This window comes from Mastigoproctus giganteus, chromosome 11 (genome assembly GCF_048544385.1).
Source record: "Mastigoproctus giganteus isolate SK-2022 chromosome 11, ASM4854438v1, whole genome shotgun sequence".
Lineage (NCBI taxonomy): Eukaryota > Metazoa > Arthropoda > Arachnida > Uropygi > Thelyphonidae > Mastigoproctus > Mastigoproctus giganteus.
The window spans coordinates 143,109,743-143,136,669 of NC_143585.1; the positions used below are offsets into that span (position 1 = coordinate 143,109,743).

General features: G+C 38.8%; 1 protein-coding gene across 1 annotated transcript in view; it reads left to right on the top strand.

Moving 5' to 3' along the window:
* Positions 1 to 26,927, top strand: part of LOC150078488 (UDP-N-acetylhexosamine pyrophosphorylase-like) — a 296,675-nt gene that overhangs the window by 240,816 nt on the left and 28,932 nt on the right. Inside the window, exon 9 of the mRNA XM_090385379.1 lies at positions 3,873 to 4,058. Coding sequence (XP_090241505.1) covers positions 3,873 to 4,058 — 186 coding nt within the window. The remainder of the gene's footprint in view (positions 1 to 3,872; positions 4,059 to 26,927) is intronic.

A 26,927-nucleotide genomic window follows, 5' to 3' on the forward strand; every position in this document is an offset into this window, starting at 1 on the left:
CACAAAGACATCCTCCTTGACTAGATCATGTCCTGTTCTAGACAGGTCCGCAAACATTTCATGCATTTTTTTAGACTGTGATGCATTGGAGAATTGACCCCTTTAATTTCTCTCCCCAGGCCACAGCACTCTGGCTATCTGTGAGTGTTACTTTGCTGCTCTAGTCTGGGTCATGATTCCTTTTAAGTACAATTTAATTGACAATGAAATTTAATAAGATTAATAAATTTTACTGATTAATTGATAATACTATACTATTCTATACTGTACTATACTATATTAAGCTAACAGATTTCTAATACAGTGCTACATGTTTTGCTATCTAGTTTTACGTTAAACCTTATGCTGTCTAGTTCAGGATATACGCCATATCGTATAACAATGGTGGCAAGTTACGATCACTAAGTTTTAACTTTCAAAATCGCTATCTAGATTCAAAATAAACCAAGGAGCTTGACTGGGACTATAAGCTACTTATAGAAAATAATTTAATATAACAATTTAAGTCAATAAAACAGCTAAATATAATTAAAAACTTAGTGTTCACCGGAGCTGCAAAATCTTCTTGCAAAATCACGTGGATTGCATTCCCTTACCGATACTAAGTAATAACCTACAAATCTTTATCTAAGTTCAAAATAAACTAAGTATTGCAACTAGAAATATAAAGCTATTTCTAGAAAATAAATAAATATGCCAATTTAATCAGTAAAATAGCAAAAATTTAAGAAAAACTTCAGTGTGAACTGGAACTGTAAAAATTTCACTCACATTCTACTTTCATTCCCAATAAAAAAGCTTGGGTAATTGCCGATTTATTTAAAGAATGGTTTCTAAATTGTTTTGTGCCAGATGTGAAAAGCTATTTAAAGCGGAAAAATCTAGATTTCAAAGTTTTATTACTATTGGATAATGCGCCAGGCCTTCGAAAAGATTTAAGTCATCCAAACGTTGAAGTAATGTTCCTACCACCTAATATACTGTAACTTCTTTAATTCAGCCATTCAATCAAGGTATTATATCTACCTTTAAAATTCATTACATCAGAAAATCATTACAATCGATTTTGGAAAAAATTGATTCCGAATCTATTGAAGTGATAGAAGCACGGAAACACATTTTTCAAATGTGGACTGTGTCAGTATCATAGCTTTATCGCTCAAAGAAGTAAAACCGTCAACATTAAATGCATGTTGGAAAAATGCATGGCCAGAGTCAGTTCATTCAGGAAATATGGATGAAGCAGCAGTAAATGGAATCAGTGCGATAGTAGAACTTGCTAAGTCTGTAGGAGGAGAAGGTTTTGATGATGTGAACTGAAGATGTTCAAAAATTACTGGTAGAAAAAGAGGCCAGTGAAGCGGATTTGGTGAAAATGGCATTGGAGGTAAACCAAATCAATTCAGAAGATGATAGCGCAGTGCAAATTCTGAAGTTTCAAATTTTACACTAAAAAGCATAGGGGAAGGCATAAATTTAGCCGAGCAATTAGAATATTATTTTTTGAATGCGGATCCTTCGATTGAAAGGAGCACAAAGTTCAAAAGGGAGCCTCAAAATGCTTAGCTCCATACCATGAAGTTTACAAAGATTTATCAAGCAAAAGCAAACAAACCTAGATTGCTGATTTTTTAAAGAGAGCAGAAGATGCACAAAATCTAGATGCTGCAGAAGAAAGTTCAGAAGGTGAAGATATTCTGCAACAGAGCAAACATTCTCATTTCATTGTACTTAGTAGGAAGAAGAAGAAGAAAATTAAATGAACATACCTTATCCGATATATATGTATCACAGTTTGTAAAACATTTGTTCAGTTATTGCTGTTTTTAATAAATATTAAGTTTCTGAGAGTTATAAAAATAATGGCGTATTTTTGTTAGCTTTTGGGATGTAACCCCCCCCCCCCCTTTGTACTGGTTCTTAGTTCCATATAACACAGTTTTGCACTACACGAGATTTTGTAGGAACCTAACTACCATGTTATACAAGGGTTACCTGTATAAAAATTAGAAATAAATCAGATCTCTCCCTTGTGTAATGGGTGTAGAAAAGTCTTTAATAACCCAGTTGATGTAGCATATGGCTTGAACAGATCCTTTGTATTGATAGTTATAGATGAAAGACTCTTCATGATGAGGAGAAACTGTGTTAGTGAAAAAGGAAAGCATGAAAGTAGCAATTTTGAAATTTCAGGCTATTAATTAGAAAAACTTTTGAGCCTAAAGGTGATTAAGGGTCCTGGAGTGAATGGCATATATACCTGGTAATTTTAAAATGTGTATAAGAGAGTACATTGAACCATTAAGGTTAATTATGAGGGTATCACTGGACTGAGATTCTCTTGGATTGGAGAAGTGCCGGTGCATTACCAGTACATAAAGGTAGTTCTAAGAGTGAAGAGGTAATTATTGACCGGTCAATCGGAGTTCGGTGGTAGGAAAAATCAGGGAGACAATGATCAAGAGTGGAATACAGGATCATTTAGATAGAAATGGAATTCTGAAAGAAACACAGGATGGTTTTGCAAAGTGAAAATCATTTTTAACTAATCTGGTTAGCTATTATGACAGAGTCACTTGTGAGCTGGATACAGGAAATGATTTAGATATTGTTTACTTAGATTTCAGAAAAACATTTGGCTCTGTCTCATATATAAACTGGAACATTTTAGAATCACAAAAAAAGTCCTTAGATGGATTGCAGGATGGCTGCAGGGCAGGAGGTAGAGAGTTGGGATTAATGGTTATTCTTCAGATTAGAATAATGTAAGAAGTGTAGTTGTACCCTAAAGATAGGTACAGGGACCAATGTTACTTCTGATTTTCTTAAATGATATTGATGAAGGGATAGAGAGTGTAATGTCAAAATTTGCAGATGATGTCAAGATTGAGAGAGTAGTTAATGATCGGTATTTAGTATTAGTATTAGCATCAGCCAAATAATGCAAGGAAGCCATTGGCGTTTTCTGCACTGGAAAAAAAAATTAAATAAATAAATAAAAAATGAATACAGTAAAATAAAAAAAATATTTCTTCAAGAGATAAGGATGTCATAATCCCAAATAAGGCAATGGTAAGACTGCATTCAAGTATGGAGACTGCACCTAAAAAAAAGACATCAAGCTTCTTGAAATGGTCCAAAAATTAGCAGTATTGCTGATGAGATCAGCAAAAGAATGTTCCTAAGGAAAGACTTTGAATATGTAGGCTAGTTTCGGATTCATTTAGAAAAGTGAAATTTTTACTTTTATTAATGATTCCAGAACCAGTCGCCATAAGTTCATAACTTCAAATTGCTGGGGAGGAGATTTAGACTGGATTGTAGGATGGTTTCTTTTTTTTAATGAATTGTTGATTACTTTAATAAATTGTTTCCATGGGTTTTTGAGGCTGATAGCCTAGGGAAATTCAAAGATTTAGTGGATAATACTAATACTAATATACACCCACACAAGGGAGTCAAATAAGTGTATATTTTATTATTTATTTATTTATTAATTTTTTAATTAATTAATTTTTGACTGGGTGCAGAAAAAAGCTTCCTAGGGCTTCCCTGCACCATATGGCTAATTCTAATTAATGGATTGTCTAACAAAATGGAAAAGCAGTGTCATGCTAGGAAACTAAAGGTTAGTAAATGTCCAGCAGCTGATTAAGTTAATATTGATTATGTGATTAAATTTAAATAACTATTATGAAAATCTTTTTATAATATGCAGTGAATTTAGGTAGCTTTTTTCTTGGAAGACTCAATAATGAGATTTTATGTAAAAATTATTTTTTTCATTTAGTTTAATGTGGTGCTCTTAATTGTGATCATCAAATTTTGTATTTTTTCAAATGAACTTTTTTCTTTTTTTTTTTTTTAAATAGCCGATTTGTAGTTTGGGAAGTTCTGAGAGAAGATGAGTTTTCACCTTTAAAAAACGCTGATGGTGCTCAAAAAGATACACCCACCACTGCTCGTCATGCCCTCTTCAGTTTACATCAACGTTATGTGCTTAATGCAGGTGGAAAGTTCATCGATGAAGATAATACTACAATACCTCTTATTCCAAGGTATGTTTATTAAATTTGCTGATTCTAAATAAAATATAAATTTTTCTTTGTATTCATAGCTACCATGGCTGCAGCTGTATACAACTTTATTGGAACTGTTTTTATGGCAGCATATAGTCTTGCAATGTAGAGGTCTGTGCATTCCCAAGGACTTGAGGATGCATGGGCCAGGCATAACTGATAACATTGAGGCTCAGGCTGATATTGGGCTTTGTTCAGATAGCATTAATCAAATATTATTACAAAATTACGGGATTCTTTCTGGTTTGAAATTGTAATATTATCTATTAAAAATGAAGAGGTTTAGTAATTTAATCACTGTAGGCAAATGTTGTATAAATTTATAGTTTCTGGTTCTTTCCATGAAAGATCACTCAAATACAAATTTCTGAATTGATTAGTTCAGAGTTTCCCAGAGTGTTGGATGGGAAACTCCAACAGTGAAGTGCAACACCCTCCTCAGGAGTTGCACTTCACTTTTTGGGTTGGGCCCATGTTGTTTTCATGAAGCACGTTTTTAATGAAATATGGACAAATCATCCCATTGATCCATATATGTAGCGTATTTTATTTTAATCTTTGTGATTAAATGTAATTTGCAAAACTTAAGCCTTTCTTTGTAAGAGCAACCCTTTGTTCCATTCACCAATCTTGTTGCCCTTACCTGTACTCGTTACAGCAGCTCTACATCCTTACTAAAATGAGGCCTCAGACCTGTATACAGTACAGTCAGTCCTCGTATAACACGTGTTTACACCACACGAATTCGATCATACACAATTTATAAATAGGGGAACGATATCTCATATAACACGAACCAAATTCGCTTATGCACAATTCGCCTCTGTGTTTACAAGAAATGGCAGTCGGACTGGAATCACCCCAACTGAACGCAACACGATAGGAGTGAAGAGAAGATTCTGAAAATGTATTTATGTTTATTATATCAGTGTAGGGGAAACACATTTTACCGTGATAACGTAAAAACCAACACAATTCCAGCTATCGGTATAATCGCAAATGCCATTAGATCTGGTTTACTACCAGTTTATAACAGATTCCAATAGCAGCAATGCAACTGGAAATTGTTTTTATTGTTTTATGGTAATAACCCCTAGAAATGTGCTTTAGTAAAATGTGAGGTGTTAATCGCACCTAACCCTCTGCCTTTACAGCGTTGTTTATTCACTTGCTACATGCGCGCAGCTTTGTTTATGTGTATCAAGCATGCCTCGTTTTGTAATTGTGATTTATTCCCTAAAAATGAGTAAAATACTTAAAAGGTGTGAAAAGGAAGCGTCCTGGTGAAGACACTGCAGATTCAGAGAGAAAAAGGAAAGCAATATCGATAAACAGAGACGGACTGGGTCAAAAATTCTTACCCGGGAAAGTTTATGGCCAAAATCACACCGGCCTCCGGCCCACCAGGGTTTCCCCGGTAAGGCTTATGGCAAGTTCGCCTCTGTCGATAGAGAAAAAATATGAAATTGTGAAACGCTTTGAGCGAAACGAAAGACCGTGTGATATTGCATGTCTACAAGCCTATATGAGGCAACGCCGAGAATTACAAAGAATGCAGAGAAAATAAAAATAACCTTCATAGCAGGAACAACTCAAAGTGTAATTAAAAGCCATTAGATTAAGACACAATTAGAAGAGATGGAATGGCTGTCATCTGTTTGGATAGAAAATCAAACAAAAAACAAGTTTGCTTACGATAGAAGCAAAAGCATTAGCAGTATTTTATTATGTAATACAGTAGTCGTAATAAAATACTTACGTATTTTATTACGATTATTTATTGTGTTTGGTAATGTTTTGGTTACAAATGTGTGTTCAATCTTGGGTGGTCGGCACCTAACCCTATTTTTCCCATAGGGCCTATTGTTTATATTGCACAATTTTGCATTGCATGAGGGTTTCTAGGAACACAACTATCGTGCTATACGAGGACTGACTGTACTCAAGGTGTGGCCTAACCATTGCCTTATACAAGGGGACAATCACTTCCTTATCCCTGCTAGCAAAATTCTTGTATATCACTGACAAGACACCATAAGCTAGTCTTGCAGCCTGTCTGCACTGCAAAATTACCCCCAGCTCATTTTAATTTTTGGTACATTACTCTGGAGTTACTGCTACCCATATGGATAGCAGTTAGTATGTAACTCTGGAAACTTAGACATTAAGCCTGATACATCTTCATCAATATCATTAATAAATACCGAAAACAACAATGGGTGCAACACTGAACCCTGAGACACTCCACTAATAACATTACTCCATGAAGAGCAGTATCCATTGATTACTACTCTGTCTTCTCCCACTCAGCCATCCCTTTATCCATAGCAGCAATTTGCCCCCAATGCCACACTGCTCCAATTTGTACAGCAGCATTCCTTGTGCAACAGAATTAAAAGCCTTTCTAAGACAAAGTATATGATATCAAACTTATTATTTGCATCCTGTTCCTTTGTGACCACGTCATAGTATCCAATCAAATTGGTCAGACAAGACTTCCCATTAACAAACCCATGCTGTGCCTGAACTATAACTGAAGTCTTGTGTATATGATCTTGCCTTGCTTCTTTGACCAGGACCTCCATTAATTTCTACAGAACAGAAGTAATTACTTCTTTAATTACTTGTGTCGCCCTCTGATCCTTCTCTTTGAATTGGGGTCACATTTGTTTTTTTTTTTTTTTTTTTTTTTTTTTGCACATCTCCAGTGGCACCTCCGTAGCCAGATGGGCAGGAGCAGCAGTGCGTAGCACAACAATTCTTGATTAGAGCCGGAAAGGTCAGGGAATGACCACCGCATATCCCCAGAGCAATATGGCCTTAGTTGCTAATGCTCCTAAAAACCAAATGACAAACAATGACAAGCACATCTCCAGTCCATGGGTACCTCTCCTGAGCCAAGGAAGCTCTCATAATTATGGCTAAGGGTTTCATGCTTCCTTTGCTGTCCCCTTTAATATAACTGGATAGATCCCATCCACCCCAGGCGCCTTTCTTATGTTTATCTTCAGCAGTTTCTGTTCCACTTTCCTCTCAGTTATTACAAAATCATTTAGCTCACTGCTGGAGTTTAATGCACCTCTGGCACTCCCCTCCCTGAATAACTCCTCATGTGTAAATGTAAATGCAAAATACTCATTCAGTTTGCTAGCTATCTGAGCAGGATTATCAACAGTTGATGCATCTATATCAAGTGGACCAATGTGATTCATGTCCTTCCTTCTAGAGTTTACATAAGTAAAGAACTCTTTGCTGTTTTTCTTTGCATCCTTTGCCAAAGATTTCTCTTAATCTGCCTTGGCCTGCCTAACATCCTTTGTGACTTGATTACAGACCAGCTTATATCTGCTATAGGCTTCTGTGTCACCTGGTAATTTATATGTATCCGATGCATTTTTCTTCTCTGCCACATGACTCATTAGTTCATCTGACATCCATTTAGGCCTAAACCTTGAACAATATTTCTTAGTTGGTATGAAAAGCTTCGTAGCTTCCAAGATTAATTCTTTGAATGCTTCCAATTTAGAATTTGCTGTTTGTAACATCATCAATTGGTCCTACTGTATAGAATTTAACTGTCTCAGACCACCGTAGTCACCTTTGCCCCAGATGGAAGTTACCTTTTTGAATAAATCCTACATCAGCACACTGTGATCACTGCTACCTAGGGATCACCTAGTGGTTCCTTTATCTGCAGATTCTTAATGCATGAAGAATCACTACTGATAATCAGATCAAGAGTATTACTCCCTCTAGTTGCCTCCCGAACATGCTGCTGTAGAAAAGAATCATCCAATAAATCCACAAAAGTCTTCTAGTGTGTGAGTGACCAACCCACAAGTTCCAGTCAATATCTAGGAAATTAAAATCCCTCTTTATAAGCCAATCTGATTTACTGGCCCACTCTATTTATCTGTACAGTTGTTCATTATACTCATCTGAGTCATTAGGCCTATAACACACTTCTACTCTCAATTTTTCTTTGCCAGTGTTTATGTCACACCAAACTGACTCGCCACTGCACTGTCCACCCATATCATCTGGCTGCACTTCCTTAGATTTTATGTGTTTCTTAACTAATAGCATAATCCCTTCTCCCTTCCTATCCTGTGATCCTTTCTGTACACATTTTAATCCCCAAATTCCAATTCTTCATTCCTTATATGTGTGACACCACACCTCTGATATCCCAACAATATCTGCCTTTGATGTTTTGACCAACACCTCAAATTCATCAAATTTATTTACCAAACTCCTAGCATTGGTGTGTACATAAGTATACATGCACCTGTTCTTATTCTTAGCTATCCTAACACAGCCCATGTATTTACTTGTTCTGTAATGACTCCTAGCAGTCTCTGAAATCCCCTGCACCTTGTTTTCCAGATTTCTAATCATTCCAATAGAAGCAGTGCAAGAATCACTTTCACCTCTGCAAGCAGCTACTGTTAATCTGTTAGTCTATGTATCTCCCCAAGCTACCAGTTTTCTGACCCACCTAACACTGCCTCTATAGTATCAGCAAAAATTCTTGCACCCTTTCTATTTAAGTGTATCCCATCCCTGTAGAAACACTCTCTCCTGTTAACACAGACTAGGCTGAAAAAAATTATAACACTTGAGCCTTTCACAATCTCTCCAGGGCCGAATTGATTGACAAAGCTCTAATTATATACTCCCTCCTATCGTATCTGGGCAGAATTGCAAACACTTTCAAATTCACCCCTAACTCATGGCTTTTTTTTTCAACGTTGACCTGTACTTGTTAAGTAATTGCGCCGTTCCCCTACTCTTAATATCATTAGTAACAGATATCACCTTAAAAGATGATATCTGCTCTACAATGTCATCAACTTTTGCCCCTGGCAGACATACCATCGTCCTGTTCCACCTATCCTTTTTGCACAATATATTTCCCATTTCCCTGACAATCAATTCACCGACAACAACTAATTCCTGTGGGACTAGTGCATTGTGCCTTGGGTATTGCCGCTGTGTTGATTGATGTTCAAGTGCAAGCTCTGGTGTTGATGTGGGCAGCTGAGAGCTTGATGTGCCTCTCAGTTTAAATCCTTCAAGGGCATCTCTCATCAAGACCCATACAACACTGAGTTGGCCTGATTTCCTCACACTCCTTACATCAAGCACACACAAAGACATTCCCCTTGGAAATACATTAAACCCCCGCTATTCACGGTATCTGTATTCGCGGTTTCGCGTATTTGTGGTCACTGATTTAATATAAAATGAAACCTAAAAAAATGTGAATTTTAAAGCGCTGTGAACATTTTCTGCCATAAAAAAAACATAGGCGTGGCTAAAATTATCTTTCCCGGTCAAAACAGCGCTCAGTGGGTGGGTCCAGAGGGTTGACAAAATCGCGTGGATGTTTCTCGCTAATCCTTGTTCAGTATATGTTATGCGCTTGTCATGGAAGGTTTTGTCATTTGCTTTTAATTTATATGCTTATAAATTCAATAATTTATCAATTTATAAATTGATATGCTTACAAAAGTAATAAATCTACTGTTTTGCAGTGTAAAACAGACTTTTTTCGAGTGTGTTAACGGAAGAAAGTGACTTTATTGTGGACAAGTTCTTTCTAACCTGTACAAAAATATGGCTACGAATAACAAGGGAAATGTGAAAAGATCAAGAAGGTGATGACATTAGCGAATAAAATTGAGTTATTAGATAAAATTTCTAATGGTGAAAATATCTCCCGAGTGGCAAAACGTTATAAAATCAATGAGTCAACGGTACGATAAATCAAGAAATCGGAAGAAAAAATCCGCCATAGTGTCTGTGAAAACGTGCTAATTGCTTCAAAAATTTACTCTGTGACTCGTGATGTTAAATTAGAAAAAATAGAAAAAGCTTTAAATCTGTGGATAGAAGACCGAACTCAAAATAAAATTCCGTTAAGTTCACTCATCATTCGTGAAAAGGCAAAACTCCTTTATCAACACTTTAGTGAAACTGGTGATAGCACTGGCGGGATAAGTTTTTTTAGCTAGCAAAGGCACTGGTTTTGAAAGATTTGTTTGAAATTTCTAATAAATATTACATTTAATATTAAATTGTTTCTTATTTTCATTTCGATGCCATATGCTTGCATTTCACTATGTATTGTCTATGTACATAGTCATATTATGAAGGTACATATAATACATACGTAGACAAAATTTTAGACTACTTTTTCTTATATATTTCATACTTTGGAACGGAACCCCTTCATTACTATGGGAGCCTTCACTACTATTCGCGTTTTTGGTATTTGCGGCATTTCTCAGGAACGTAACCCCCACGAATAGTGGGGGTTTACTGTATCATGTCCCGTTCCTGATAGCTCCACAAACATCAAACAAGCAGTAGTTTTCAAAAGGCTGTGATTCAGAGGACAACCAACCCCCTCTCCTCAGTTCTCTCCTGAGCCACAGAACTCCCACTGCCTTGCCCCTTTTGCTTTGCTTCTCTGGACTGAGGCATGATTCCGATCTCTTTATCTGGTTATCAGCAGTGATTCTTCATGCATTAAGAATCTGCAGGTAAAGGACCCACTGTGTGGCAGCGATCACAGTGTACCAATGTGGAATTTTGTTAAAGACATTAAAGATAAAGGCTTTTGTTTTCATAAGGGTTACTGCAGTGGTCTCATCAGTTTTTAACTTCTGTGCAGTGAGAACTGACGATGTTACCAATCACAAATTCTAAATCGGAAGCATTCATGGAAATACACATAGAAGCTACTAGGATTTTCATACCAAATAAAAAACGGTTCAAAGCTTAGAACTAAAAGGATGTCACATGAATTATTGAGGCATCTGGCAGATAAGAAAAATGCATCAGATGCACATAAATTAACAGGTGATACAGAAGCCAATATTATATATAATTAACATGTAATGATGTCATAAAGGAAGTTAGGAAAGCTAAGGCAGATTATAAAAATTCTCTGGCAAAGTATGCAAACAACAGCAGAATCCATGTTTATATTAAGAGTAGAATTAAGGGGTTTGAATCACATTGGGCCAGTTGATGTCAATGCATTAACTGTTGATGACCCTACTCAAATTGCTGACAATTTGAATTTGCAGCTACATTCACACATGGAATTCTTTAGTGGAGGAGATGCCTGTTGTTTATTAAACTCTAATGGGACGCTAAATAATTTTGTTGAAGAAAATTTTGCTAAATAATTTTGTTGTTAGAGAAAGTGTTGAAGCTAAACATAAAAAAGCACTTAGGTGGATGGAATTTATCCAAATATATTAAAGGAGGTAGCAAAGGAGGTAAACACATCCTTAGCCATAATTATGAAAGCTTCCTTGGACTCAGGGGGCGGCGGTCATCACAGACTGGAGATCTGCTAATGTATCCCCAATTCACAAGGGGGATCAAAGGGTGAGACAAGTAATTACAGACAAGTAATTGATGACTTTTGAGGTTATGATGAACATCGTGGCAAGATCCACTATTCCTTACATTTTGAGGGTACAGCTCTAAAACAGTGTTTGCAGGCCGGCCGCTAGTCATACACCCGACCGAACCTATTGGTAACTCTCTAGGAGGCTTCCGGATCAGCTAGTGTATAATCATGCTACCTCTACTCTGCCAGATAGTGACTGTTGGGAGTCCGAGTAGTGTGTATGAGGGGAGCATTGTCAAGGCCATGTTATGTCAAGGATTTGGGTATATTCTTACCATATATACGCCACATCCAAAAATTTCATTACTTTATACAGCATGTCCCACCCACTTTTAATACTATTGAATACACCATGAATTGTCAAACTAATAGAGCAAGATTATCTGCGAAAAGATCTAAACCTCCCAAGCACTTCCTAATTCATTTCTCAAATATATGTGGTCTCAATTCTAATCTCAACGATGTCCATTTCCACTTGCATTCTGCCAAACCCCATGTACTTTTTCTGACAGAATCTCAGTTATTGGTTGATTCAACTACTGCTCGTCTCAGATGCCCAAATTATTCGCTGTATGATTCCTTTCGCCTCAAAGGTGGTACTTGTGCATATGTCCATTTTGATATTCTCTGTCAGAGACTTGGCAATTTGGAATCTCCTCTCTTTGATCTTCTCTGGCTTAAAATCTCTCCACCTCATTGTGTGAAATTCATCTGTTGTCTCTACCGTTCTCCGAACTCCACTAATCACTTGGAGCTCTTTGACTTCCTCTCTTTGCAACTTGACTTTCTCCAGTCCAACTTTCCTAACAGTGAAGTAATTTTCCTTGATGATTTTAATGTTCACAACTCCAGCTGGCTTCCGTTTTCTAGTCACACCGACCCAGCAGGTCGAGATGCTGAGGCTTTTGCAATTACTGATGACCTAGCACAGATTGTTCATTTACCTACGAGAATACCGGACAATCCTAATCATACAGCCAATACGCTTGATCTTTTTTCTCACAAACAACCCTTCTAAGTACACGGTCGAAGTGAGAGGTCCTTTAGGCACTTCACATCACAACTTGGTGATTGTCTCTTCTCCAATGGAACCTTTATCTCATGGCTATTTCCAACCTAGTATTGTTTGGCATTACAAGAATGCAAAATGGGATGACCTGCGAGACTTCTTTTCTTCTTTTCCTTGGTCAGATTACTGTTTCAAAATTTCTGATGTCAATGTTTGCTCAGATCGTGTCAGTGAAATTATTCTTGCAGGAATTGGAATCCTTTATCCCACACTCCACTTTAAAATCTCGTCCTTTATCGAAACCTTGGTTTTCCAATAAATGTGCTAATCCTGTTCAAGAGAAGAATGTTGCATATCGTAATTGGCTTGTTTCTAATTCTCCAGTTTCATTTTCTGCCTACACCAAAGCTCGCGACAATTGTAAAGCAGTTATTAATCAGTCCAAACTAGAGATTGAACAGGCTAAGAGTAGAAAACTTGCTTCTTGCCCTAATGGTAGCCGAGCATTCTGGTCTCTTGCAAAAGCTATTGGCTGCAACTTTTGCCCATCTCTGCTCCCACCTCTGTCCAAACCAGATGATTCTGTTGTCACTTCAGCCAAGGATAAAGCTGACCTGCTAGCATCCCATTTTTCTTCCAACTCATGTATTAATGACCTTGGTAAAACACCTCCCACCATTCCCAACACCCTCCATTCAATGCCTCCTGTAGTCTTCCATCAAAAGGTCTTCCATCGTACAGGTCACTGTTGAACAAAAGCCGAGAATTAGGTTTGAATTTGAAAGTGTCTGCAATTCTGCCCAGACACGATAGGAGGGAGTATATGATGAGAGCCTTGTCGATCAATTCGCCCCTGGAAAGGTTGTGCAAGGCTCAAGGGGTAGAATTTTTTTCAGCCTGGACTGTACTTGTTAACAGGAGAGATTGCTTCTACAGGGATGGGATACACTTAAATAGAAAGGGTGCAAGAATATTTGCTGATGCTATCGAGGCAGTGTTAGGTGGGTGGGAAAACTGCTAGCTTGGGGGGAGACAAAGACCAATAGATTGACAGTAGCCACTGGCAGAGGTGAAAGAGATTCTTGCACTGCTTCTATTAGAATGAGCAGAAGCCTGAAAAACACGATGCATGGTACTTCAGAGACTGCTGGGAGCCATTGCGGTACAAGTAAACACATGGGTTGTGTTAGGGTAGCTAAGAATAGAAACAGGTGCAGGTATACTTGCGTGTGCACCAATGCTAGGAGTTTAGTAAATAAATTTGATGAATTTGAGGTATTGCTCAAAACATCAAAGGCAGATATTGTTGGGATATCAGAGACGTGGTGTCACACAGATATAAGGGATGCAGAACTGCAATTTGGGGAGTACAACGTCTACAGAAAGGATAGACAGGATAGGAAGGGGGGATGGGTTCTGCTATTAGTTAAGAAACACATAAAAACCAAGGAAGTGAAGCCAGTCGACATCGCCGGACAGTGCAGTGTTGAGTCAGTTTGGTGTGACATAAGCATTGGGAGATCAAAATTGAGAGTAGGAGTGTGCTAATGACTCTGATGAGTATAATAAGGAACTGTACAGGGAAATAGAGTGGGCCAGTAAATCAGAGAGTCTTATAATGGGAGATTTTAATTTCCCAGATATTAACTGGAATTTGGGGGCTGGTTACTCACACACTAGCAGGGCTTTTGTGGATTTATTGGATGATTGTTTTCTACATCAGCATGTTCGGGAGGCAACTAGAGGGAGTAATACGCTTGATTTGATTATCAGCAGTGATTCTTCATGCATTAAGAATCTGCAGATAAATGAACCACTAGGTGGCAGTGATCACAGTGTGCTGAAGTGGGATTTATTCAAAGAGGTAACTACCACTAGGGGTAAAGGGAAGGGTTATTGCTTCCGTAAAGGCGACTACGATGGACTGAGACAGTATTTAAATTCTATACAGTGGGACCAACTGATGATGTTACCAACAGCAAATTCAAAATGGGAAGCATTCAAAGAACTTATCTTGGAAGCTACTAGCCTTTACATACCAACTAAGAAATATTGTTCAAGGTTTAGGCCAAAATGGATGTCAGATGAACTAATGAGGCATATGGCAGAGAAGAAAAATGCATGGGATACTCACAAATTAACACATGACACAGAAGCCTATGATAGATACAAGTTGATATGCAACCAAGTTACAAAGGAGGTTAGGCAGGCGAAGGCAGATTACGAGAAATCCTTGGCAAGGGATGCAAAGAAAAACAGCAAAGAGTTCTTTACTTATGTAAACTCTAGAAGGAAGGGGATGAATCAGATTGGTCCACTTGATATTGATGGGTCAAGTGTTGATGATCCTGCTCAGGTAGCTAACAAACTAAATGAATATTTTGCATCGACATTCACACATGAGAAGTTATTCAGCAAGAGGAATGCCAGAGGTGTATTCAACTCTAGCAGTAAGCTACAGAATCTTGAAATAACTGGGAGTAAAGTGGAGGAGAAACTGTTGAAGATAAACACAAGAAAGGCACCCGGGGTGGATGGGATCTATCCAGTTATATTAAAGGAGGCAGCAAAGGAAGTAAGCAAACCCTTAGCCATAATTATGAGAGCTTCCTTGGACTCAGGGGAGGTACCCATAGACTGGAAATGTGCAAATGTGACCCCAATTCACAAAGGAGGATCAAAGGCTGACACAAGTAATTATAGACCTGTGAGCTTAACTTCTGTTCCAGGAAAATTAATGGAGGCACTGGTTAAAGAAGCACTGCAGGATCATTTAGACAAGACTTCAGTTATAGCTCAGACACAGCATGGTTTTGTTAAGGGGAAGTCTTGCCTGACCAACTTGATTGGATACTATGATGCAGTCACAAAAGAACTGGATGCAGGGAATAACTTTGATATTATATACTTGGATCTTAGAAAGGCTTTTGATTCAGTTGCACATGGAAGACTGCTACACAAATTGGAGCAGTGTGACATTGGAGGCAAATTGCTGCTATGGATAAAGGGGTGGTTGAGGGGGAGAAGACAGAGAGTGGTTAATAATGGACACTGCTCATTGTGGACTAATGTTATTAGTGGAGTCCCTCAGGGCTCAGTGTTGGGTCCATTATTGTTTTCTGTATTTATAAATAATATTGATGATGGTATATCAAGCTTAATGTCCAAGTTTGCAGACAATACAAAGGTTGGCAGGGTTGTCAAGGACACTACTGACACTATGCTACTGCAACAGGATCTGGAAAGGTTGAGCAGATGGGCTGAGAGGTGGCAAATGAAGTTTAACATTGACAAATGCAAAGTGCTACACATGGGAAACAGCAACCCCAGAGCAACGTATCAACTCTGTGGTACTACAGTGACAGTGGTAGAGAATGAAAGGGACTTGGGGGTGGTTGTGCAGGCAGATATGAAGTTCTCTGAGCAGTGCAGATGGGCTGCAAGAGTAGCTCATGGAGTATTGTCAATGATATACAGGAATTTTTCCAGCAGGGATAAGGAAGTGATTATTCCCTTGTATAAGGCAATGGTCAGGCCACACCTAGAGTACTGTATACAGGTCTGGAGGCCTCATTTCAAGAAGGATGTAGAGTTGCTGGAACGAGTACAGAGAAGGGAAACAAGATTAGTGAATGGAACAAAGGGGTGCTCTTACGAAGAAAGGCTTAAGTTTTGCAAATTACAGTGTCTGGAGACTAATCACCAGCGAGGTGATCTGATAGAGGTGTATAAAGCCTTGAATGGTTTGAGCATGCTCAATGCTGATGGGATTTTTGCTCTAGCTCAGAATAATCACCGAGAGGGCATAAATTCAAATTGAGGAAAGACAGATAGACCTGCGGAAATTTGCCTTTAGCCAGCGGGTGGTTGGTTGGTGGAACAGACTTCCATCCCTTGCAGTGGAGGTTTATAGCCTAAATAAGTTTAAGGCTCAGCTGAACAGGTATTTCGAACAAACAGAGGGGTGAAGTGGAAGTGGGTTTTTTTTTTTTTTTTTTTTTTTGGCTGATGCTGCATAAGCTTGCTTTCTTGCATCAAATGCCTCTACTAATGCTAAAATGCTAATGCTAAAAGTATGTCAGAAGGATTTTGATGAATCTTTATGCTAAGAAAGCTCCAGGTCCCGATGGTATTTCTCCACTCCACTTGTTCTCAAAACCTGTGCTCCTGAACTTACTCCTATTCTTTGCTGCCTTTTTTCACTTTCTTATTCCAAAGGTGTTTTTCCTTCTGCTTGGAAATTTGCTCATATCCAGCCAGTTCCTAAAAAGGGCGATAAATCCCTCCCATCCAATCTTATTATCATCCCATTGCAATTACTTCTACTCTTTTTAAAGTAATGGAGAAATCAGTTAACCACCAACTCTTAAACTACCTAGAAACCTTCCGTGTGATCAATGATCACCAGTATGGATTCCGTCAGTGTCGAACCACTGGGGACTAATTTAATGTAAAGGTTTGGTGAAACACAAGTAGTTGCTCTTGACATCTCAAAGGCTTTCGATCGTGTGTGGCATCTTCTAAACAAGCTTCCATCTTATGGTTTGCCAACAGTTTTTAGTAATTAGTTATCCAGTTTTCTCTCTGATTGCTCACTGAGGGTGATGGTAGATGGCTCTCTGTCTTCTAACTTCTCCACTAATGCTGGTGTCCCCCAAGGTTCAGTTCTTTCCCCCACTATTTTCGTCTTGTATATTAATGACCTTCTTCCATTGACTGGAAATCATATCCATAGTTTTGCCGATAATAGCACATTGCATTCCACTTTCCATTTTGAGAAACCTTGTCCTGCTCAATCAGCTTGAACTTCTCGAAAATCTGCTACCAATTCCTTAAATGCCATTCTTCAGGTAATTCTCCAGTGGGGCAAAGACAACTTAGTTGAGTTCAACTCTTCTAAAACTCAGTCTTGTCTTATATCTCCCAAAAAGGATTCTTCTGCTGCTATGCTCATCTTTAATGACACTCCGATTTCTACTCAAAATTATATATCTCTTTTTGGGATTACCCTGACTTCTAATCTCTCTCTTGGCACAAGCACATTACAAATATTGCTGCCTCTGCATTTAAGAAACTTGGTTTTCTCTTTCGCTCTCAGTGTTACTTTTTTTCCAAACAGCTGCTCACTCTGTATAAATCGCAATCCGCCCTGCCATGGAATATTATTCCCACATCTGGGGTGGTGCCCCCAAAACCTCTCTCAGGCTTCTTGATTCCATTCAGAAGAGGGCAGTTAGATTATTTAATGATTCATCTCTAACAGAGTCTCTCCACTCGCTTTCACATAGATGCACTGTTTCTGCTGCATGCCTCTTCTACAGATACTTCCATGGGCACTGTTCTTCTGAATTGGCTTCTATATCGGGCCTACTCTCATTATCGTTTTCCCAGTGCTTATGTCATCCCAAACTGCCTCAGCATTGCACTGGCCCCCTATGTTTACCGGATGAACTACCTTGGATTTAATATGTTTCTTAACTAAGCTAAGTTTTGAACAGTATTTATTTTTTTGTATGAAAAGCATTGTGGCTTTTATGTTTACTTCCTAAATGCTTCCCGTTTAGAATTTGCTGTTGGTTATATCGTCAGTTGATCCCACTGCATAAATTCAAAAACTGTCTGAGACAACTAAATTCACCCTTACGAAAGCAAATGTTTCCCTTTACTCTTTGAAGTAGTTATATCTTTAATTAAATTCCACATTAGCACACTGTGATCATTGCCAACCAGTTGGGCCTTTCCCTGCAGATTCTTAATGCATTAAGAATCACTGCTGATAAGGCCACAAGTATTATACCCTCTGGTTGCCCTCCCTAACATGATACTGTAGGAAACATTCATTCAATAAATCTACAAGTCTTGCCAGTGTGTGAGTGACCAACTCACAAGTTCCAGTCAATATCTGAAAAGTTAAATTCTCCCATTATAAGACATTCTTGTTTACTTTCCCACTCTATTTCTCTATAGCTGTTTATTATACTCATCACAGGCCTTTAATACACTTCTATTCTCAATGTTGTTTTCCCTAGTGGTTATATCATGCCAAACTGACTCGGCAATGCTGGTCACTCATGTTGACTGTATGCACTGCCTTCACTGCCTTAGATTTATTATGCTTCCTGTCTAAGAGCATAACTCTTCAACTCATCCTGTTCCATCTATTTTTCCAGTATATATATTTACTCCCCATTTTCAAATTCACCATTGCTTACTGTCAGTGACACCATGTAGTATTAGTAGTAGTGGTGGCAGATTATACATGAACGCAAGCTTATAAAGCATATATAATAAAAATAAATAAATAAATAGCCCTACATGCTTCACCCATCCATACTCTAAGAATTTTTATAGCTCTTCCTTGAATTTATTCAGCCCATAACCTATTCCAACAATCAACCGTCTGCTGGCTGAAGGTTGTTGTTGTTGTTATTTGGTTTTTAGGAGCATTAGGAACTTAGGCCATATTGCTCTGGGGATATGCGGTGGTCATTCCTTGACCTTTCCGCATCCTCCGTATTTGGTGGTCACGGGGTCGACCCCCGGTCTAATCAAGAAGAATGTGCTACGCACTGCTGCTCCTGCTCACCTGGCTACAGAGGCACCCTCGGCTGAAGGCAAACTTCTGAACATCTACCCTGCAAGCAACCATCCTTCCTGAATTTTAATTTATGCCTACTCATGTGTAGTCTTGGCAATAGGAAGCATGCTATTCACATTCGGCTTACTCAATGCATTCAAGGCCTTAAACTCCTCAATCAGATCACTGCAAAAGTGAATAGTCTCCAGGTGCTGCAGTTTGCATAACTGAAGCCTTTCGAAGTAAGAGCACCCTTTTGTTCCCTCAATCAATCTGGTTGCCCTTGTCTGCACCCTTTCAGCAGATATATATCCTTCCTAAAGTGAGGCCTCCAGACCTGTATACAATACTCAAGATGTGGCCTAACCATGATTTTGTACAAATGAGTAATTATCTCCTTAACCCTGCTAGCAAAGTTTCTGTATATCATTGACAAAATCACATGAGCTGTTCTGGCAAATGTCTGCAGTGCTCAGAAAATTTCATATCTGACTGCACAATTACCCCAGGTCTTTTTCATTTTGCACTACCATGAGTGTAGAACTACACAGTTGATAAGTTACTCTGGGATTCTGCATCATAGTAACCCAGGCGCCTCCGTAGCCAGGTGGGAAGAAGCAGCAGTGCGTAGCACACGCTTCTTGATTAGACTGGGGTTTGAGCCCGTCACCATCAAATAGGGAGCATGCGGAAAGGTCAGGGAATGACCACCGCACCGGAGCAATATGGCCTTAGTTGCTAATGCTCCTAAAAAAAAAAAACCAAACCATAGTAACCCATATGCTGTAATTTACATTTGTCAATGTTAAACTTCAACTGCCATTTCTCAGCCCATTGTCCTAATTTTCCTATATCTTTTTGTAGTAGCTCACCCTGATTGCTATTGTTAACTACCCTTTTAACCTTCTACCCTTTCATCTGCAAACTTTCACATTAAGTCTGATATACCTTCATCAATACCATTAATAAATATTTAAATCAACAATGGGCCCAGCACTGAACATTGGGGCACTCCACTGATAACATTAGTTCATGAAGAGCATTGCCCATTGATAACCATTCTGTCTTGTTCCACTTAACCATCTCTTTATCCATAACAGTAACTTGCCCTTAATGCTACATTTCTCCCAATTATACACCAATCTGACAGTATCAAAAGCCTTCCTGAAATCCAAGTATATGATATCAAAATTATTTTTTGCCTCCAGTATCTTGGTCATTGCATCATAGTAACCTATCAGATTGGATAGACAAGACCACCCCTTGACAAATCCATGCTGTGACTGCATTTAAATGCATTCCTGTTCAGATGGTCCTGCATTACTTCTTTAATCAGTAACTCCATTATCTTCCCTAGAACAGATAGTTAAGCTAACAGGTCTGTAATTACTCATGTCACCTTTTGATTCCATTTTATGACTTAGTCAATACTTCCAATTCACCTAATTTATTTACAATATCATGAGTGTACATGCAAGTATACTTGCGTGTACATGCCTTTTTGCTGTTCTTGCGCCACAAAAAATCAAAATCAATCAATCAATCAATCAAGCGTGTACACTCATGTCATTAGCATACATGCAAGTATACATGTGCATGTTCTTACTCTTTGTTACCCTAACACAGCCCACGTATTTACTTGTTTGTGATGACTAACAGCAGGATTTGAAATCCCCAACACATTGCTTTCCATGCTACCACATGTTCCAATAGAAGCGCTGCAAGTGTCACTTTCATCTCTGCTTTTGGATGTAATTACTCTATCCCTCCAACCAATCCCAAAGCTAGCAGTTTTCTGACGCATCCATCACTGCCTTGATAGCATATATATTCTTGCATCCCTTCTATTTAAGTGTATCCCATCCCTGTAAAAATAGTCTCTCCTCTTAATGACCAAGACCACAATGAAAAAAATTCTATTCTCTGTGCCTTGTACATTCTATCCAGGTCCAAATTTGATTGATAAGGCTCTCAACATGTACCCCCTCATATCTTGTCTATGCAGAATTTCAAACACTTTCAAATTCAGCCCCAACTAAATCTTATGCTTTTTTCCCACATTTCTCCTTACTTGTCAAGTAAGTCTTCATATCTCCTACTTTCAATATCATTAGTATCCTTAAAAGATGCTATCTGCGCTCTTCAACGTTATCTACTTTTGTCCCTTGCAGACATACCCTAGTGCTATTCCACCTGTCCTTCTTATAAAACATATTTCCCTTTCTCTGACAGTACGATCACCGAAAATAACTATCCCTCCTCTGGGACCAGCATATTCTGCTTGTTCAGTTTGTTGCCTGATTTTTGATTTCCAAAGCAACATGTACATCATGATCCGGGAATGATATCCTCTCTCACTTTAGATGCAGGGCGCCTCCATAGCCAGGTGGGAAGGAGCAGCAGTGCGTAGCACACGCTTCTTGATTAGACCGGGGTTCGAGCCCATCACCACCAAATACGGAGGATGCTGAAAGGTCAAGGGAATGACCACCACATATTCCCGGAGCAATATGGCCTTAGTTGCTAATGCTCCTAAAAGCCAAATAAACAAACAAACAAAAAAAACTTTAGATGCAAAAAAAATTAATAAAAGAATTTAAAATTTATTAAAAACTAATATCATTAAATATTTATTTTCAAATAAAATAAATCATGGGTTTTCAACTTCTCTAACTTACCAATATAAGTATAGAAATATAAGTCCAAACACCATCCTCTCCTGCCTGTCAATAAATTTGTAACAGCTGCTTTCTTTGTCAGTCACAGTTATCAAGGCCCCGGGTGCCAAGCGTTCCGTGGCCAAGCGATTTGTAGTGCATTTCTAAAAGCGATTTCTGCAAAGAGTATTTGAGCAAACAGATTCTATTTTTGTTTCAAAAACCGTTTTCTTAATTTCTTTGTATATCCGAGTAGCACTTTCACTCTACAAGAAGTAGGGAAAGGCCCAGAAAGGGAATCCACCTTTCTGTTTTTTTCTATAAATACTAATTACTAACCCAGCCGCTTGGTCACCTCGTGGCACTGCTCCTGCCTCCCCGTGGCGGGGCCGGTAACCTGGGTGGAAAAGATAATCCCCCAGGGCCAAAAGGAGCCATCATGGATTCCACAAATTTTCCACCCTTAGAGCCTTCAAGCTCAAGACCAGAATATGGTAATGAAGACAAGGAAAATAGCCAACCCAAAAGGCTTCGAACAGAAACACACTGTTCAGATATTCCCAATTTTTTGGTGATGCACTCTCTGTCTACCCTGCCTGTGGGTAAGTTATCTCCGTTCGTGATTCAAAGACATCTAGAATCTATTGCAGGATCACCAAAAATGGTAAAGCGACTCCAATCCGGAGATCTCCTGATTGAAACAGCCACCACAAAACATTCGGAGTGGCTATTAAAGACAACGACATTTGGTGGGTTGCCAGTATCTGTTACTCCCCACAATACCTTAAATTCATCAAAGGGTGTCATCACAGAATGGGACTTAATTACTGTGTCAGAGGATGAATTAGTACAAGAACTTAGCAACCAAAAGGTAATCAGCGCTAAAAGAATAATGACAAAAAAAGATGGAAATCTCATTCCAACTCGTTCCATCATTTTAACTTTTAGTACTCCTGATTTGCCATCCTCAGTAAAAGCTGGATATTTAAACTGCCGAATTCGTCCATATATCCCAAATCCTCTTCGCTGTTTTAAATGCCAGAAATATGGCCACTCACAGCAGGCATGCAGAGGTGACCCCATCTGTCCTATTTGTGGAGCAAAGGATCATACGCAGGCAGATTGTCCAGCCGCAATTCCCATTTGCCCCAACTGCAAAGGCAATCATCCCGCATTTTCTAAAACATGTGAAATGTGGAAAACGGGTAGGAATATCCAAAAATATAAAGTAGAACACAAAGTCACATATCCTGAGGCACGCAGACAAATACTGCTGACCATGCCAAGTCCATCGTATGCCTCTCGAACCCGAAGTTTTCATACAACTGCAATTCAAACAGATGTGTCGATACCGCCCAACGTCTCGCTAGCTAATTGGGTTAAAGCAACCATATCAACCACAGGAAAAGAAAATTCTAAAACGAAAACCAGCAATGCCACCAACACCCCAATTAGTATCCCAAATGATACTGAGACAGTCTCAAATGACACAGAAAAATTCCCAATTGAGACTCGGACAGTTCCACATAACAAAGAAAAACTTAAAACTGCTAAAGATAAGAATAAACCTGAATCATCAGCCAGTAGTAGTATGGAAGTAGATGTAAACCCAGATCATGAAGAACCCATACTAGAACTTCACGCAAATGACACGATGGATACTGGACGCCCTACTTTCCCGAAAAAAGACCGAAAAAAATCCTCTTCAAACAAAAAACAGTCAGATGATTCATCCTCAACTAAACCAAAATGAACCACAACATCTTACAATGGAATTGCAGAGGCTTTCGTTCCAACACAGACGATATACAATACCTAATTAACCAATATTCTCCGGTTGCCTTTTGTTTACAGGAAACTTACCTAACCACACAAATTTCTCCTTCGATAAAGAACTATTGCATTTATCGAAGAGATCGAAATACTGCTAACGCTGCCCATGGTGGTGTGGCAATACTAGTAAATTCAAAGATCCCATCTAAACATATCCCACTCCAAACTGAAATAGAAGCTGTTGCTGTTCGTATAACTCTCCATGGTACAATAACACTAGTCTCAGTCTATCTACCACCAAACTGTACTTGCTCTTTAAAAGATCTTGAAGACCTCTTTATACAGATACCTCCACCTTTCTGTATATTAGGGGACTTTAACGGGCACCACCCATTATGGGGCTCTACTAAATTGGATAGACGAGGTAGACTAATTGAAAGTTTTTTGGAGACACTAAATCTCACTGTACTCAATACAGGTGCACCGACACACGTACAGCTCCCAGCAGGACACACCTCAGCAATAGATCTCTCAATTTGTTCACCAGTACTAGTCCCAACCATAGAGTGGTATGTAATAAACGATCCCATGGGCAGTGACCATTTCCCAATAGTATGCAACTTTCTGAAAGCAAAGACTCCTTCATTTCAACCCAGCAGAAAGTGGAAATTTGTCCGAGCAGACTGGGCAAAATTTCAGTCATCAATTGACCTTGATGAGGAAAAAATCCGCCTCCAGCATATTGATGATGTGACAGAATACATCACGTCGCATCTTCTAAATGTGGCTAAAGACACGATACCACTATCAAATCCGCCGGGCCGAAAGCACTATAATTACTGGTGGAATGACAAATGCACCACAGCAAAGAGAGCAAAAAATAAAGCCTGGAATTTGTTTCGGCAGTGCCCAAGCACAGTCAATCTCATTAATTATAAGAAATTAAGGGCAAAAGCACGCTTTATACAAAAGCAAGCAAAGAAAGAATCCTGGATCCGGTTTGCATCCACTTTTCACAGAAATACTGATCCCAAAATAATATGGAAAAGAATTAGACAGGTGTCTGGTAAGTTTCCTACCATACCTTCTCCAATCCTCTCCTGGAATGGGCAAGATATATCTAATCCTGTAGATATAGCCAATGCTTTGGGCAATATTTTTGCAGAAATCTCAGCAACATCAGCATATACTAGCTCATTCCAAAGAATTAAAAACACTAAAGAAAAGCATGGTATTAATTTTGAAACTTCAAACCTTCTCCCATATAATAAACCTCTGCAATATTCTGAACTATTACATGTCATTAGAACAGCCCGCAATGGTGCTGCTGGACCAGATGGGATTTATTATGTCATGTTACAACATCTTAATGACAAAGCTTTGCGCCTCCTCCTAGTCTTTTACAATCGTATATTTTTAGAAAATGTTTTTCCGGTTTCTTGGCATCACTCTACAGTTTTAGCATTCCTAAAACCTGGAAAAGATCCATCCAACCCATATAGCTATAGACCCATATCTCTCTCAAGCTGCCTCAGTAAAATCCTTGAGAAAATTATCCACAGAAGACTCATCTGGATCATCGAGTCGGAAGAGCTAATGAGCGGTAGTCAATATGGCTTTCGTCAAAACAGGTCATGCTTAGACCTTATGGTCAAGGCTGAATTTGCCATCCGTAATGCTTTTGTCAAACATGAACATCTAGTAATGGTTTCAATAGACATAGAGAAGGCATTTGATACCACCTGGAGGCATGGTATACTTAGTGATCTGTACTTTCTCAGACTACGTGGCAACCTTCCTGTGTTTATTAAGAACTTTCTACATACTAGATCATTTCAAGTTCGATACCAACATGCCCTCTCTTCAACTTTCATTCAAGAAGAAGGTGTTCCACAGGGATCAGTATTGAGTGCCACTCTTTTTGCTATTAAAATTGATTCCATCACCAAACAGCTTCCAAACACAATTGAGACATATCTATATGCAGATGACCTTTCCATCTCCTGCCATTCCCAAAACATGAGATCTATTGAAAGACAGCTTCAAATTTCACTAAATAAAATACAACAATGGGCCAGCCTCAACGGCTACCGACTCTCTCAGCAGAAAACAACTGCAATTCATTTTTGCAGACAACGAAAACTTCATCCGGATCCTGAACTTCAAATTTCCAATGTATCCATCCCAATCGCTACTAACATCAGATTTCTAGGATTAATCCTTGACCACAAATTAAATTTCCTAGATCATATTAAAAATGTACGGACTTCCTGTCTGAAAAAGATAAACATACTCAGAGCGTTATCTGCCCGAACGTGGGGTGCAGATCGTACCTCCCTGCTTCGGTTGTACAAGGCATTAATCAGATCCCGTCTCGATTATGGTGCTCCAATCTATGATTCTGCCAGAAAGAGTGCATTACGCTGGCTTGATCCTATTCAACACAGTGCTTTGAGAATTGCAATTGGTGCGTTCAGAACGTCGCCAGCACATAGTCTCTACATAGAAGCTCACGAGCCCCCACTAAGTCTACGCAGGAAAACACTGTTGTTGAAATATGCTGTCAAGATACAAAGTTGTGCCTCTCATCCCGTTCAGTCATACCTTTTAAACCCACCATTAGAAAACCTATACAGAAACAAACCCAGCATAGTTAAACCAGTTGGTCTTCGCCTTCTTGAACTGGTGCAGGTTTGGAATATTTCCATCCGGAAAGTACAGCAGATACCAACCTTTGCTCAACCACCATGGGCTCCTCCTCCTCTTCCAACATGTGACACTTACCTCTGCCAATGGAGAAAGAATACTTTGCAAGCAACAAACTTCAAACAAATTCATGATGTTCACATTCAAAGATATATTGATTTCTACCAAATTTATACAGATGGCTCTAAATCTAATTCAAATGTTGGAGCAGCTGCAGTGTTTCCAAATACAGTTGTATCAGTATCCCTTCCATCAGATTTTAGTATATTTTCTGCTGAATTGTATGCAATAAAACTTGCTTTAGAAAATCTCTATTCCGACTGTTCTTTAAAATCTGTTATTTATACTGATTCCCTCAGCTCAATCATGTCACTAAGTAATTGCGAAGATAAAGTTCACCCTGTTCTAGATGAAATCAGAAGCTTGTTACTACAAATCAAAAAACGTCAACAACTGGTTGCTTTTTGTTGGATACCCGCCCATTCCGGTATTTTAGGCAATGAACTGGCTGATAAAGCTGCAAAAAATCCAACTACCTTTGATTTAACCAATATCCCTGTTCCAGCATCAGATTGTGTACTAACCGTTCATGCTGCTTGCCTATCACAATGGACAGCACTCTGGCACTCTCAGACTAATAATAAACTCTTTCAGTTTAAACAAGATCCGAAAATTTGGCGTTCCAGTGTTCGTACAT